Source organism: Delphinapterus leucas, chromosome 9, assembly GCF_059928025.1.
Source record: "Delphinapterus leucas isolate spDelLeu-1000000601 "Yukka" chromosome 9, BTC_Dleu_Yukka2, whole genome shotgun sequence".
Lineage (NCBI taxonomy): Eukaryota > Metazoa > Chordata > Mammalia > Artiodactyla > Monodontidae > Delphinapterus > Delphinapterus leucas.
Window position 1 is genome coordinate 85,959,807 of NC_143137.1, and position 12,550 is coordinate 85,972,356.

General features: G+C 41.6%; 2 protein-coding genes across 3 annotated transcripts in view; one reads left to right on the forward strand and one right to left on the reverse strand.

Moving 5' to 3' along the window:
* Nucleotides 1-2,059, reverse strand: part of FBXL13 (F-box and leucine rich repeat protein 13) — a 183,352-nt gene extending 181,293 nt beyond the window's left edge. The window contains 1 exon segment of the mRNA XM_089917767.1: nt 1,387-2,059. Within this exon segment, the coding sequence (XP_089773893.1) occupies nt 1,387-1,461 (75 nt within the window). The 5' untranslated portion in view covers nt 1,462-2,059.
* The window catches only part of ARMC10 (armadillo repeat containing 10), a 30,318-nt gene continuing 19,392 nt past the window's right edge, over nt 1,625-12,550 (forward strand). Inside the window, exon 1 of one of the 2 annotated variants that reach the window (XM_089917766.1) lies at nt 1,625-2,066. In XM_089917766.1, the coding sequence (XP_089773892.1) occupies nt 1,928-2,066 (139 nt within the window). In that variant the 5' untranslated portion in view covers nt 1,625-1,927. The remainder of the gene's footprint in view (nt 2,067-12,550) is intronic. The other variant, XM_022554455.3, reaches the window with a different exon arrangement.

Sequence of the window (12,550 nt, forward strand, 5' to 3'; positions counted from 1 at the left end):
TCTCCTAAAACCATTCCCCAAAACATTGCTGTTAAGTTTGCCATATGTTCTATGCATGTATTATTGTCTTAAATATAGATATATATATGCATGTACATATATATACATATAAACATACATATATACACGTATACATACATATATGAAATCAGATAGGTAGCTAGATTGTAGTACACACTTTGTTAAGCAATTTGCATTTTTTTCTTTTTAAAATTTAATATGTCACGGAGAGCCCTTCTTCTCAAAAGGTACAGGTATATTTTATTCTACATAATATCCCATTCCCTTACTTACACTTAGGTAATAACCATTTTCACTATGAACAATGTTATAATGAAAATACTTGTACATCCTTCTGGTTACATGTGCAAATATGTCTCTAAAGTGGATCCTCAGAAGTGGAAATGCTTGGTCAAAGGGTATTCATATTTAACATTTTAATACATATTTCTAAATTACCATCCAAAAAGGAGGAGCTATACTGAATTGCCCTCCCACCTGTGTAGGAGAGTTACTACCCCAAGCTGGGCTCTCAACACTGCCTGGCTCTCCTTCTCTTTCCTTCCCTAGACTTCTAACTCTCCCTCCTTCTCCGCATAACTTAACTACTCAAAACCTCTTCTGCACCCTCCATCCCCACCCAAACATACTCATTCTTGGCAAATATTTCACCTAATATTAGCAGAGAAAATGGAAGTCACCAGAAGAGAACGTTCTTGACTTCCTATCCCCAAACCTACAAAACCTATCCACCTCTTGTCCTCCTTCCCTCCTGTTACAAGGCGGGTGGGTGAGGACAGTCCTTCCTCCCGCGTTTAAGTCCTGGTTGTGCGGTCCTTCCCTTCACAAAGGGCTAACTACCTTCCACCTAAAGGTCTCAGCTTCCACTCCTCAGCCAACTTAAATCTATTTTCATAGAGCCTTCATCGCTCTACTGAAAACCCAAACTCACCTTGGGTCAAATCCACTACACCTTTTCAGGTCCTTATCTTAGGTGACACTATTGCCCACTCTCTTCATAAAGCCACACTCTCCTGCTTTTCCTTCTCTGTCTCCACAGCACTTCATTCTCACTCCTCTAGTCTTCAGGCTCCTCTTGTCCAAAACTTAAAAGTTGGAGTTTGGGGTTTCTGTCCCGAGGCCCTTTGTTCCTTCTCTCTGGGAGATGTCACCCATTCCCCCCTTTCAGCCACTGTCACCCCTCTGTCTTCAACTCTGATCGGTATGTTCAGCCCAGACCGCCGACCTGCCCAAATGTGACTTCATCGTTTCCTTTTCGCTCCTCTGAACCTCCACTCCCTCTCTCCACCAAACCCCAGTCCCTCCTCTGGGAAATCTCTTCCAATTCCTTTCTCTTCTAACTCCGGCGCCACTTGGCTCCAGTACCTCGCAGACCTGAGGAATGTATTTCTCCTTGAAGTAGTTCCTCAGCCTGGGGTTGGCAAGGCGCAGCGAGGCCATGACCAGAGGCCCTGCTGAAACTCTGCGCTTCCAGCCTGCTCTTCACGCCCCGCGCAGCAGGAGCCGCGCCTGGCGTGGGGCTAGCGCGTCTCAGCGTTGCCCCGGCAACCACGCTGCGTGGGGGGGAGGGGCTAGGCGCTGCGTTGCCCCGAGCGCCCACCCTGGTGCCGAGGACTGCCGGGAGGGAGGTGAACCTCGGGCCGGCCCGGGGGTGGTCCCTGGTGTGTGCTGTTGGGGCGTTCAGTCCTTGCAGCTCTTCACCCAGTCTCGCTCTCTTTCACCCGCGCCCCGCCCAGACTCGAGGAAGACGCCGGGACGCGTCCGGGCCGACAGGGCGGTTTCCGAGAGGCGGAGCTCAGTCGCCCATTTCCTTTCTCCGTCGGCTAGAACCCGGACGCCGGCAGCACCCTCTGGCTTCGGACTGTCCTGCGGCAGGCCCAGCGCTGCGCGTGGCCCCAGCGGCAGCATGGGCGGCGCCCGGGATGTGGGCTGGGTGGCGGCGGGCCTGGTCCTAGCGGCCGGCGCCTGCTACTGCTTCTACAGGCTGACGCGGGGCCGGCGGCGAGGCGTCCCCGGGCTACGGCTGCGCCCCTCGCGCTCTGCAGGTGAGGCCACGGGGTGCCTAGCAGGTGGGCGGGGACTGGGACTGTGGCTTTCCCAGAGTGGGGGTTGAAGACGCCACAGGTGCTCGTGGCTTTCCAGTGCTGGGAGTAAATAAGGAGCCCAGCCAGGGAGGGAGGCTGATGAGAAGGGCAAAGTCGGGAAGCCCAGGTGCAAAAGACGGGTCTTCCACTTGATTGGGTGAGTGTAAGGTTCAGAGCTGGTTCCCCGCCTCCATTTCTTTGTTCAAAATTCCGGGATGAAAAATTGCCCAGACTTTCTTGTCTGAGTCTGGCGTCACAGCGGAGGACTGTTTCTCAAAAGCGTGTTGATTGCCTCTCAACGTTAAAGCTTGCTCCCGGCCTTTGTGTTACCAGGGGGATTCTGGGGCGATAGATGAAATTCTGCGTGCAGGTAGCCTGGAAGAAGGGACGCCAGAGGGGCAGTTCTGAGGGGAGGTACTTTGAAGTCGCCGTGGTATGCGAGAGATCCTGGAGATACAGATATAGCTATGTATATCAAATTAGAACAGTTGTCTGCATGGAGGACACCCTCCTGGCGGACAAGTGCATGGTTAGGTTTCGGTCCAAAAATTGATTGATGCATTCAGGATTCTAACAACTTGTTGAATGTTCTGGGGGGTATTTCAGGTCATGGAAGCTGTTACAGAAATAATTAAAAATAAAATCTCCTGCCGACCAAGAAATTCCTCTCTACAAATGTAGGAAAGAACTAAATAGCTTTATTAGAGAATAAGCATTAAACCAGATTGCTACGCCCATCACAGGCAATCTGCTAATGGGATTGCAAAGACAGAATTCTCACCCCTTTATGTATCCAGCCAGATATAACCTATAACCTATTTCATATTAAGTACATGCCCTCAAGATAAAGAGTAATTTGTCCTTAAGAGGACTTGACAGAACCATTTGCTACACGTAGTTCATTCTAAATTCACAGGTAGTTGGGGTGGTATTTGTGTTAGCTAATAGCCGTTATGTAGAAGAAAAATAAGATTTCTCAGTATCTATGATAACCGCATAGTTACAACACAGAGCCAAGAACCGAGCTCTGACTCACCCAGAGACAAGGAGATGGGGACTCCATCTTCCTTGATGTTTACACTTCAGATGACACCAAAGACGCTAAGAAAGATTTTCTTGGGTTTTAAACCGGCAAGAGGCTTACTTAGCTTTTTAAAAGATGTATATTTATATCAAAGGGACAGACAAAGGATTTACAATTACTAGTTTGCTCAAGGAAATGTTCTCAGAAAAGGGAGTGGGTGAAAGCCTTCTTTCCCTTTTGGCACAAGGGGAAAAAAATTCATTTTAAAACAGATTTGGACTTACCCTTACTTCCAAAGCCTACTTTGTTGTCTTTGTGTCATAGATATTTCTGTATAAGTAGTCAGGTGACCCAAACTCAGATACCTTCTCACTTATACTTACTCAACATGATGAACACTGACAAAGTCTTACTACCCCCCCGCTCCACCAAAATCACCAGTACCTTGGCCAGGCAGCTTACAAAATACGTTGCTCACAGCCATTACCTGAAGCTACACTTTTTTCTTTGAAGAAGACTCAAGAAATACCCATTTTGTCAGCATCACGCTTATGTTTTGGAGGATGATCTATTTTTTTTAATTGAGATAAACACTGTATTAGTTTTAGGTGTACAACATAATGGTTTGACATTTGTATATATTGCAAAATGATCACCATAGTAAGTTTAGTTGACATCCATCACCACAAGTTTTCTTGTGATGAGAACTTTTAAGGTCTACTGTCTTAGCAACTTTCAAGTATACAATACAGTATTGTTAACTATAGTCACCAAGCTGTACTTTACACTCCTAGTACTCATTGCCCTTATAACTGAAAGTTTGTACCCTTTGACCCAGATCTTCCCATTTCCTTCAGCCCCCAGCCCCTGGCAGCCACCATGACACTCTCTTGCTATGAGTTGAGTTTTTAGATTCCACATAAAAGTGAGATCATTGTGTATTTGTCTTTCATTGTCTGACTTATTTCTCTGGACATCATGCCCTCAGGATCCATCCATGTTGTCACAAATGGCAGGATTTCCTTCTTTTTTATGGCTGAATAACATTCCATTGTATGTATGTGTGAGTGTGAGAGTGTGTGTGTGTGTGTTATCACGTTTTATTTATACATTCATCCATCGATTGACACTTAGGTTGTTTCCATGTCTTGGCTATTGTAAATAATGCTGCAGTGAACATGGCGGTGCAAGTATCTTTTCAAGGTGGTGATTTCGTGGAATCACAAAGTGGAATTGCTAGATCATGCGGTAGTTCTGTTTTTTTAGAATTTTTTTTAAAGGTTTTTTTTGATGTGGACCATTTTTAAAGTCTTTATTGAATTGTTACAATATTGCTTCTGTTTTATGTTTTGGTTTTTTTGTCCACAAGGCCTGTGGGATCTTAGCTCCCTGACCAGGGATTGAACCTGCACCCCCTGCATTGGAAGGTGAAGTCTTAAATCACTAGACCGCCGGGAAGTCCCTGGTAGTTCTATTTTTAATTTTTTGAGGAACCTCCGTATTTTCCATAGTGATTGGAATCCCCACCAACAGTGCACAAGGGTTCCCTTTTCTCTACATCCTAACCAACACTTGTTATCTATTGTCTTTTTGAGGATAGCCATTCTAACAGGTGTGAGGTGATAGCTAATTGTGGTTTTGGTTTGCATTTCCCTGAAGATTAGTGATGTTGAGCCCCTTTTCATGTACTTGTTGGCCATTTGAATGTCTTTGGGGAAAGGTCCATTCAGAGCCTCTGCCCATTTTATAATTAGATTGTTTCTTTTTTTTTTTCCTATTGAGTTGCTTGAGTTTTTAAAAATATTTTAGATAGTAACCATTTATCAGATAAATGATTTACAAATACTTTCTCCCATTTCATGGGTTGCCTTTTTATTTTGTTGATGGCTTCCTTTGCTGTACAGAAGATTTTTTCATGTAGTTCCACTTGTTTATTTTGCTTTTGTTGCTTTTGCTTTTGGTCAAATCCAAAAAATCATTGTCAACACCCATGTCAAGGAGCTTACCATCTATTTTTTTTTAGGAGTTTTAGGTTTCAGGTCTTTTTTTAAAGAATTTATTATTTGTTTATTTATTGGCTGCTTTTGGGTCTTCGTTGCTGCATGTGGGCTTTCCTCTAGTTGCACCAAGTGGGGTGCGTGGGCTTCTCACTGCGATGGCTTCTCGTTGCGGAGCATGGGCTCTAGGCGCAGGGGCTTCAGTAGTTGTGGCCCGCGGGCTCTAGAGCGCAGGCTTAGTAGTTGTGGCGCATGGGCTTAGTTGCTCTGCAGCATGTGGGATCTTCCCGGACCAGGGCTCGAACCCGTGTCCCCTGCATTGGCAGTCAGATTCTTAACCACTGAGCCACGAGGGAAGCCCCTAGGTTTCAGGTCTTATATTTAAGACTTAATCCTTTATGAGTTGATTTTTGTGTATTGTGTGAGATAGTGGTTCGGTTTCCTTCTTTTCTGTGTGTGAATTTTATTTTATTTTTTATACAGCAGGTTCTTATTAGTTACCTATTTTATACATATTAGTGTATATATGTCAATCCCAATCTCCCAATTCATCCCACCACCACCCACTGCTTTCCCCCCTTGGTGTCCATACGTTTGTTCTCTACATCTGTGTCTTTATTTCTGCCTTGCAGAGTTGTTCATCTGTAGAAAAATGGTACAGATGAACTGGTTTGATTCTTTGGCGTGTAGCTGTCCAGTTTTTCCAACACCATTTATTGATGAGACTCTTCTTTCCCTATTGTATAGTCCTGGCTCCTTTGTCATAAATTAATTGATCATATATGTGTGGGTTTATTTCTGGGCTCTCTGTTCTAGTCCACTCATCTATGTGTCTGTCTTTGTGCCGATACCATACTGTTTTGATTACTATAATATAGTTTGAAATCAGGAAGCATGTGAGTTTCTGTTGTGGATTTTTGGTTTGCAGTTACCATCCATGAGGTTTTGATATAGCAGTACATATATATATAAACAAGATAGTTTTGATAGTTTTGAGTTGCTGGTCTCTTAATCTCAAATACATTTCCAATGTCCTGCATTTCTCCTCTCCTCACAGTTGATGGTTTTGATATTTGTGTGTGAATGATTTCCTAACTTTACTGTATGTTTGCCTTTACCAGTGAGCTTTACCCATTCATAATTTTCTTGTTTTTAGTTTTGGGCTTTTCTTTTTCACCTAGAGAAGTCCCTTTATCATTTGTTGTAAAAGCTGGTTTGGTGATGCTGAATTCCCTTAACTTTTGCTTGTCTGTAAACCTTTTTGATTTCTCTGTCAAATCCGAACGAGAGCCTTGCTGGGTAGAGTATTCTGTTGGTTTTTTTTTTTTTAATATTTTATTACTTTGTTTTTTTTGTTTTGTTTTTCACACACACACACACACACACACACACACACACACAGTATTTTATTTTTACAAGAGATAAATAGACTGACACCAAGCATTGTAAATGGATGGCCACAACAAAAACAATGATTGCAATTACCAAACACGAAACACACTCACACTATGTCATAATATTGACATTCACTCCAGTAATCCTCCACTGTAACAGCTCCTTTACTTTGCAGTGAAAATTGATTTGTATATTTTTTGCCTCTGAGTCCTTGTGGGATTTTTTTTTTATTCAAACAGAAAGTCACAAAAATTATAATCATCCTCATCAGTTTACTCAGTCCTGTGTAATCAATTTTTTTTTCATCTTGATCTTTTGTTAGCACTTTTATGAGTTCATCAGTTTTCCATTAGAGTTCTGAAAATGCTTATTCATTCAGTTCAGCAGTATAGTCAGTTACCAGAAACCTGTACTTGTCTTTTCCATGAATTCCTTGAAGGTGAAACCCTTTTATAGGAACATATTTGCAGAAGCATCAGAGTACACCCAGAACTGTTTGTAAATGACGAAAGACTTAAAAATGACCACGGTTAAAGATTTGATGAAAGTTCATAATAATGCAACTGACAAGGAAATTTAGTTATTTCTGAGATATACATTTTAAAGTAATAACTAGAATTATGACTTATAACATAATACCAGAACATACAAGATTTTTAGAAATTTCATGTAATGTCTGAAACATTTATATTAACATATTTCCATAAAAATAACCCAAAGAAAGTTTAGTTGTTTTGTTTGTTTTTTTATACTGCAGGTTCTTATTAGTCATCAATTTTATACACATCAGTGTATACATGTCAAACCCAATTGCCCAATTCAGCACACCACTGTCCCCACCCCACCACGGTTTTCCCCCCTTGGTGTCCACATGTCAGTTCTCTACATCTGTGTCTCAACTTCTGCCCTGAAAACTGGCTCATCGGTACCACTTTTCTAGGTTTCCACATACGTGCGTTAATATACGATATTTGTTTTTCTCTTTCTGACTTACTTAACTCTGTATGACACTCGCTGGATCCGTCCACGTCTCAACAAATGACTCAGTTTCGTTCCTGTTTATAGCTGAGTAATATTCCATTGTATATATGTACCACATCTTCTTTATCCATTTGTCTGTTGATGGGCATTTAGGTTGCTTCCATGACCTGGCTATTGTAAATAGTGCTGCAGTGAACATTGGGGTGCATGTGTCTTTCTGGATTATGGTTTGCTCTGGGTATATGCCCAGTAGTGGGATTGCTGGATCATATGGTAATTCTATTTTTAGTTTTTTAAGGAACCTCCATACTGTTCTCCTTGGTGGCTGTATCAATTTACATTCCCACCAACAGTGCAAGAGGGTTCCCTTTTCTCCGCACCCTCTCCAGCATTTGTTGTTTGTAGATTTTCTGATGATGCCCATTCTGACTGGTGTGAGGTGATACCTCATTGTAGGCTTGATTTGCATTTCTCTAATAATTAGTGATGTTGAGCAGCTTTTCATGTGCTTCTTGGCCACCTGTATGTCTTCTTTGGAAAAATGTCTGTTTAGGTCTTCTGCCCATTTTTGGATTGGGTTTTTTTTTGATATTGAGCTGCATGAGCTGTTTATATATTTTGGAGATGAATCCTTTGTCAGTTGCTTCATTTGCAAATATTTTCTCCCATTCTGAGGGTTGTCTTTTTGTCTTGTTTATGGTTTCCTTTGCTGTGCAAAAGCTTTGAAGTTTCATTAGGTCCCATTTGTTTATTTTTGGTTTTATTTCCATTACTCTAGGAGGTGGATCAAAAAAGATCTTGCTGTGATTTATGTCAAAGAGTGTTCTTCCTATGTTTTCCTCTAAGAGTTTTGTAGCGTCTGGTCTTACATTTAGGTCTCAAATCTATTTTGAGTTTATTTTTGCGTATGGTGTTAGGGAGTGTTCTAATTTCATTCTTTTACATGCAGCTGTCCAGTTTTCCCAGCACCACTTACTGAAGAGACTGTCTTTTCTCCATTGTATATCTTTGCCTCCTTTGTCATAGATTAGTTGACCATAGGTGCGTGGGTTTATCTCTGGGCTTTCTATCTTGTTCCATTGATCTGTGTTTCTGTTTTTGTGCCAGTACCATATTGTCTTGATTACTGTAGCTTTGTAGTATAGTCTGAAATCAGAGAGTCTGATTCCTCCAGCTCTGTTTTTTTCCCTCAAGACTGCTTTGGCTATTTGGGGTCTTTTGTGTCTCCATACAGATTTTAAGATGATTTTTTCTAGTTCTGTAAAAAATGCCATTGGTAATTTGATAGGGATTGCACTGAATCTGTAGATTGCTTTGGGTAGTATAGTCATTTTCACAATATTGATTCTTCCAATTCAAGGACATGGTATATCTCTCCATCTGTTAGTATCATCTTTAATTTCTTTCATCAGTGTCTTATAGTTTTCTGCATACAGGTTTTTTGTCTCCCTAGGTAGGTTTATTCCTAGGTATTTTATTCTTTTTGTTGCAGTGGTGAATGGGAGTGTTTCCATAATTTCTCTTTCAGATTTTTCATCATTAGTGTATAGGAATGCAAGAGATTTCTGTGCATTAATTTTGTATCCTGCAACTTTACCAGATTCATTGATTAGCTCTAGTAGTTTTCTGGTGGCATTTTTAGGATTCTCTATGTATAGTATCATGTCATCTGCAAACAGTGACAGTTTTACTTCTTCTTTTCCAATTTGTATTCCTTTTATGTCTTTTTCTTCTCTGATTGCCGTGGCTAGGACTTCCAAAACTATGTTGAATAATAGTGGTGAGAGTGGACATCCTTGTCTCATTCCTGATCTTAGAGGAAATGCTTTCAGTTTTTCACCATTGAGAATGATGTTTCCTGTGGGTTTGTCATATATGGCCTTTATTATGTTGAGGTAGGTTCCCTCTATGCCCACTTTCTGGAGAGTTTTTATCATAAATGGGTGTTGAATTTTGTCAAAAGCTTTTTCTGCATCTATTGAGATGATCATATGGTTTTTATTCTTCAATTAGTTAATATGGTATATCACATTGATTGATTTGCGTATATTGAAGAATCCTTGCATCGTTGGGATAAATCCCACTTGATCGTGGTCTATGATCCTTTTAATGTGCTGTTGGATTCTGTTTGTTAGTATTTTGTTGAGGATTTTTGCACGTATATTCACCAGTGATATTGGTCTATAATTTTCTTTTTTTGTTGTATCTTTGTCTGGTTTTGGTATCACGGTGATGTTGGCCTCATAGAATGAGTTTGGGAGTGTTCCTTCTTCTGTGATTTTTTGGAAGAGTTTGAGAAGGATGGGTGTTAGCTCTTCTCTAAATGTTTGATAGAATTCACCTGTGAAACCATCTGGTCCTGGACTTTTGTTTGTTGGAAGGTTTTAAATCATAGTTTCAATTTCATTACTTGTGATTGGTTTGTTCATATTTTCTATTTCTTCCTGGTTCAGTCTTGGAAGGTTATACCTTTCTAAGAATTTGTCCATTTCTTCCAGGTTGTCCATTTTATTGGCATAGAGTTGCTTGTAGTAGTCTCCTAGGATGCTTTGTATTTCTGCGGTGTCTGTTGTAATTTCTCCTTTTTCACTTTTCTTTTTTGCCTAGAGAAGTTCCTTTAGCATCTGTTGTAATGCTGGTTTGGTGATGCTGAATTCCCTTAATTTTTGCTTGTCTGTAAAGCTTTTTGATTTCTCTGTCAAATCTGAACGAAAGTCTTGCTGGGTAGAGTATTCTTGGTTGTAGGTTTTTCCTTTCATCATTTTAAATACATTGTGCCACTTCCTTCTGGCCTGCAGAGTTTCTGCCGGAAAATCTGCTGATAACCTTATGGGGATTCCCTTGTATGTTATTTGTTGCTTTTCTCTTACTGCTCTTCATGTTTTCTCTTTGTCTTTAATTTTTGTCAGTTTGTTTAATATGTGTCTCAGCCTGTTCCTCCTTGGGTTTATCCTGTATGGGACTCTTTGCGCTTCCTGGACTTGAGTGTTTCCCTTCCCATGTTAGGGAAATTTTCAGTTACTATCTCTTCAAATATTTTCTCAGGTCCTTTCTCTCTTCTCTTTCTGGGACCCCTATAACATGAATGTTGGTGCCTTTAATGTTGTTCCAGAAGTCTCTTAGACTGTCCTCGTTTCTTTTGTTTTTTCTTTGTCCTGTTCTGCAGCAGTGATTTCCACCAGTCTGTCTTCCAGCTCACTTATTCATTCTTTTGTGCCATTTATTCTGCTACTGATTCCTTCTAGTGTATTTTTCATTTCAGTTATTGTATTGTTCATCTCTGTTCTTTTTTTTTTTTTTTTTTTTGCGGTACGTGGGCCTCTCACATTGTGGAGCACAGGCTCCAGACGTGCAGCCTCAGCGGCCATGGCTTACGGGCCCAGCCGCTCCGCGGCATGTGGGATCTTCCCGGACCAGGGCACAAACCTGTGTCCCCTGCATTGGCAGGCGGATTCTCAACCACTGCGCCACCAGGGAAGCCCCATCTTTGTTCTTTAAATCTTCTAACTCTTTGTTTAACATTTCTTGTATCTTCTCAGTCTGTGCCTCCATTGTTTTTCCGAGATCTTGGATCATCTTTACTATCATTGTTCTGAATTATTTTTCGGGCAGATTGCCTATATCCACTTCAATTAGTTGTTTTTCTGGGGTTTTATCTTATTCCATCGTCTGGAACATATTTCTCTGCCATCTCATTTTTTTCTAACTTTCTGGGTTTGTAGGCTCTGTTCTGCAGGCTGCAGGATTGTAGTTCTTCTTGCTTTTGATGTCTGCCCTCTGGTGGGTGAGGTTGGTCCGGGAGCTTGTGCAGTCTTCCTCGTGGGAGGGACTCATGTCTGCCCACTGGTGAGTGGAGCTGGGTCTTGTTCTTCTGGTGGACAGTGCCATGTCAAGTGCCATGTCTAGAAGTGGCTCTGGGCTCAAGACAACTTTAGGCAGCCTGTCTGCTGATGGGTCGGGCTGTGTTCCCACCCTGTTGGTTGTTTGGCCTGAGGCATCCCAGCACTGGAGTCTGCAGGCTGTTGGGTGGGGCCAGGTCTCGGTGCCAAAATGGTTACCTCCAGGAGAGCTCACACTGAGGAGTATTTCCTAGGGGCCTCCGCCACCAGTGACGTTGCCCCTGTATTGGGCCACAGCCAACCCCCGCCTCCCCAGGAGTCCCTCTAAGATCTGCAGGTGGGTCTGGTCCAGGCTTCTGTGGACTCACTGCTTTACCCTGGGTCCCAGTGCACATGACCTCTAAGAGTGGAGTCTCTGTTTCCCCCAATCCTGTGGAGTCCCATACTCAAGCCTCACTGACCCTCAAAGCCAAATGCTCTTAAGTCTCCTACTCCCAATTCCAGACCCTCAGGCTGGGGAGCTTCATGTGGGGCTCAGAACTCTTAATTCCTGTGGGAGAACCTCTGTGATATAATTATTTTTCAGTTTGTGGGTCACCCACTTGGCAGGTATGGGATTTGATTATATCACAGAAGCGCTCCTCCCACTGTCTTGTTGTGGCTTCTTCTTTGTTTTTTGGTGCAGAATATCTTTTTTGGTAGGTTCAAGTCTTTTTTTTTGTCAACTTGTACAAAAAACATGGTTATTCGGCAGTTAGTTGTGTTTTTGGTGTTTTTGTAAGAGAAGGTGAGCTCAAGTCCTTCTACTCTGCCATCTTGTCTCCCATCACCTCTACAAGAATTGTTAAAATGACTTTAAGTGGAAAGGAAAAAGGCACAACTAGAAACGTGAAAATTACAAAAGGAAAAATGTCATTAGTAAAGGTAAATATACAGTAAAGGTAGTAAATCAACTGCATGCCAAGCTAGTACGAAGGGTAAAGACCAAAGTAGTGAAATCGTCTATATCCACAATAAGTAAAGAGATACACAAAACAAAAAGATGTAAAATATGATGTCAAAAACAGTAGTCATGGGCGTGGGGGGAGTAAAAATGCAGGGTTGTTAAAATGTGTTTGAAATGAAGAGATCAGCAACTTAAAACAATCACATATATACATATGTGTGTGTGTATGTATATATATATATATATATATATTGCTATATATG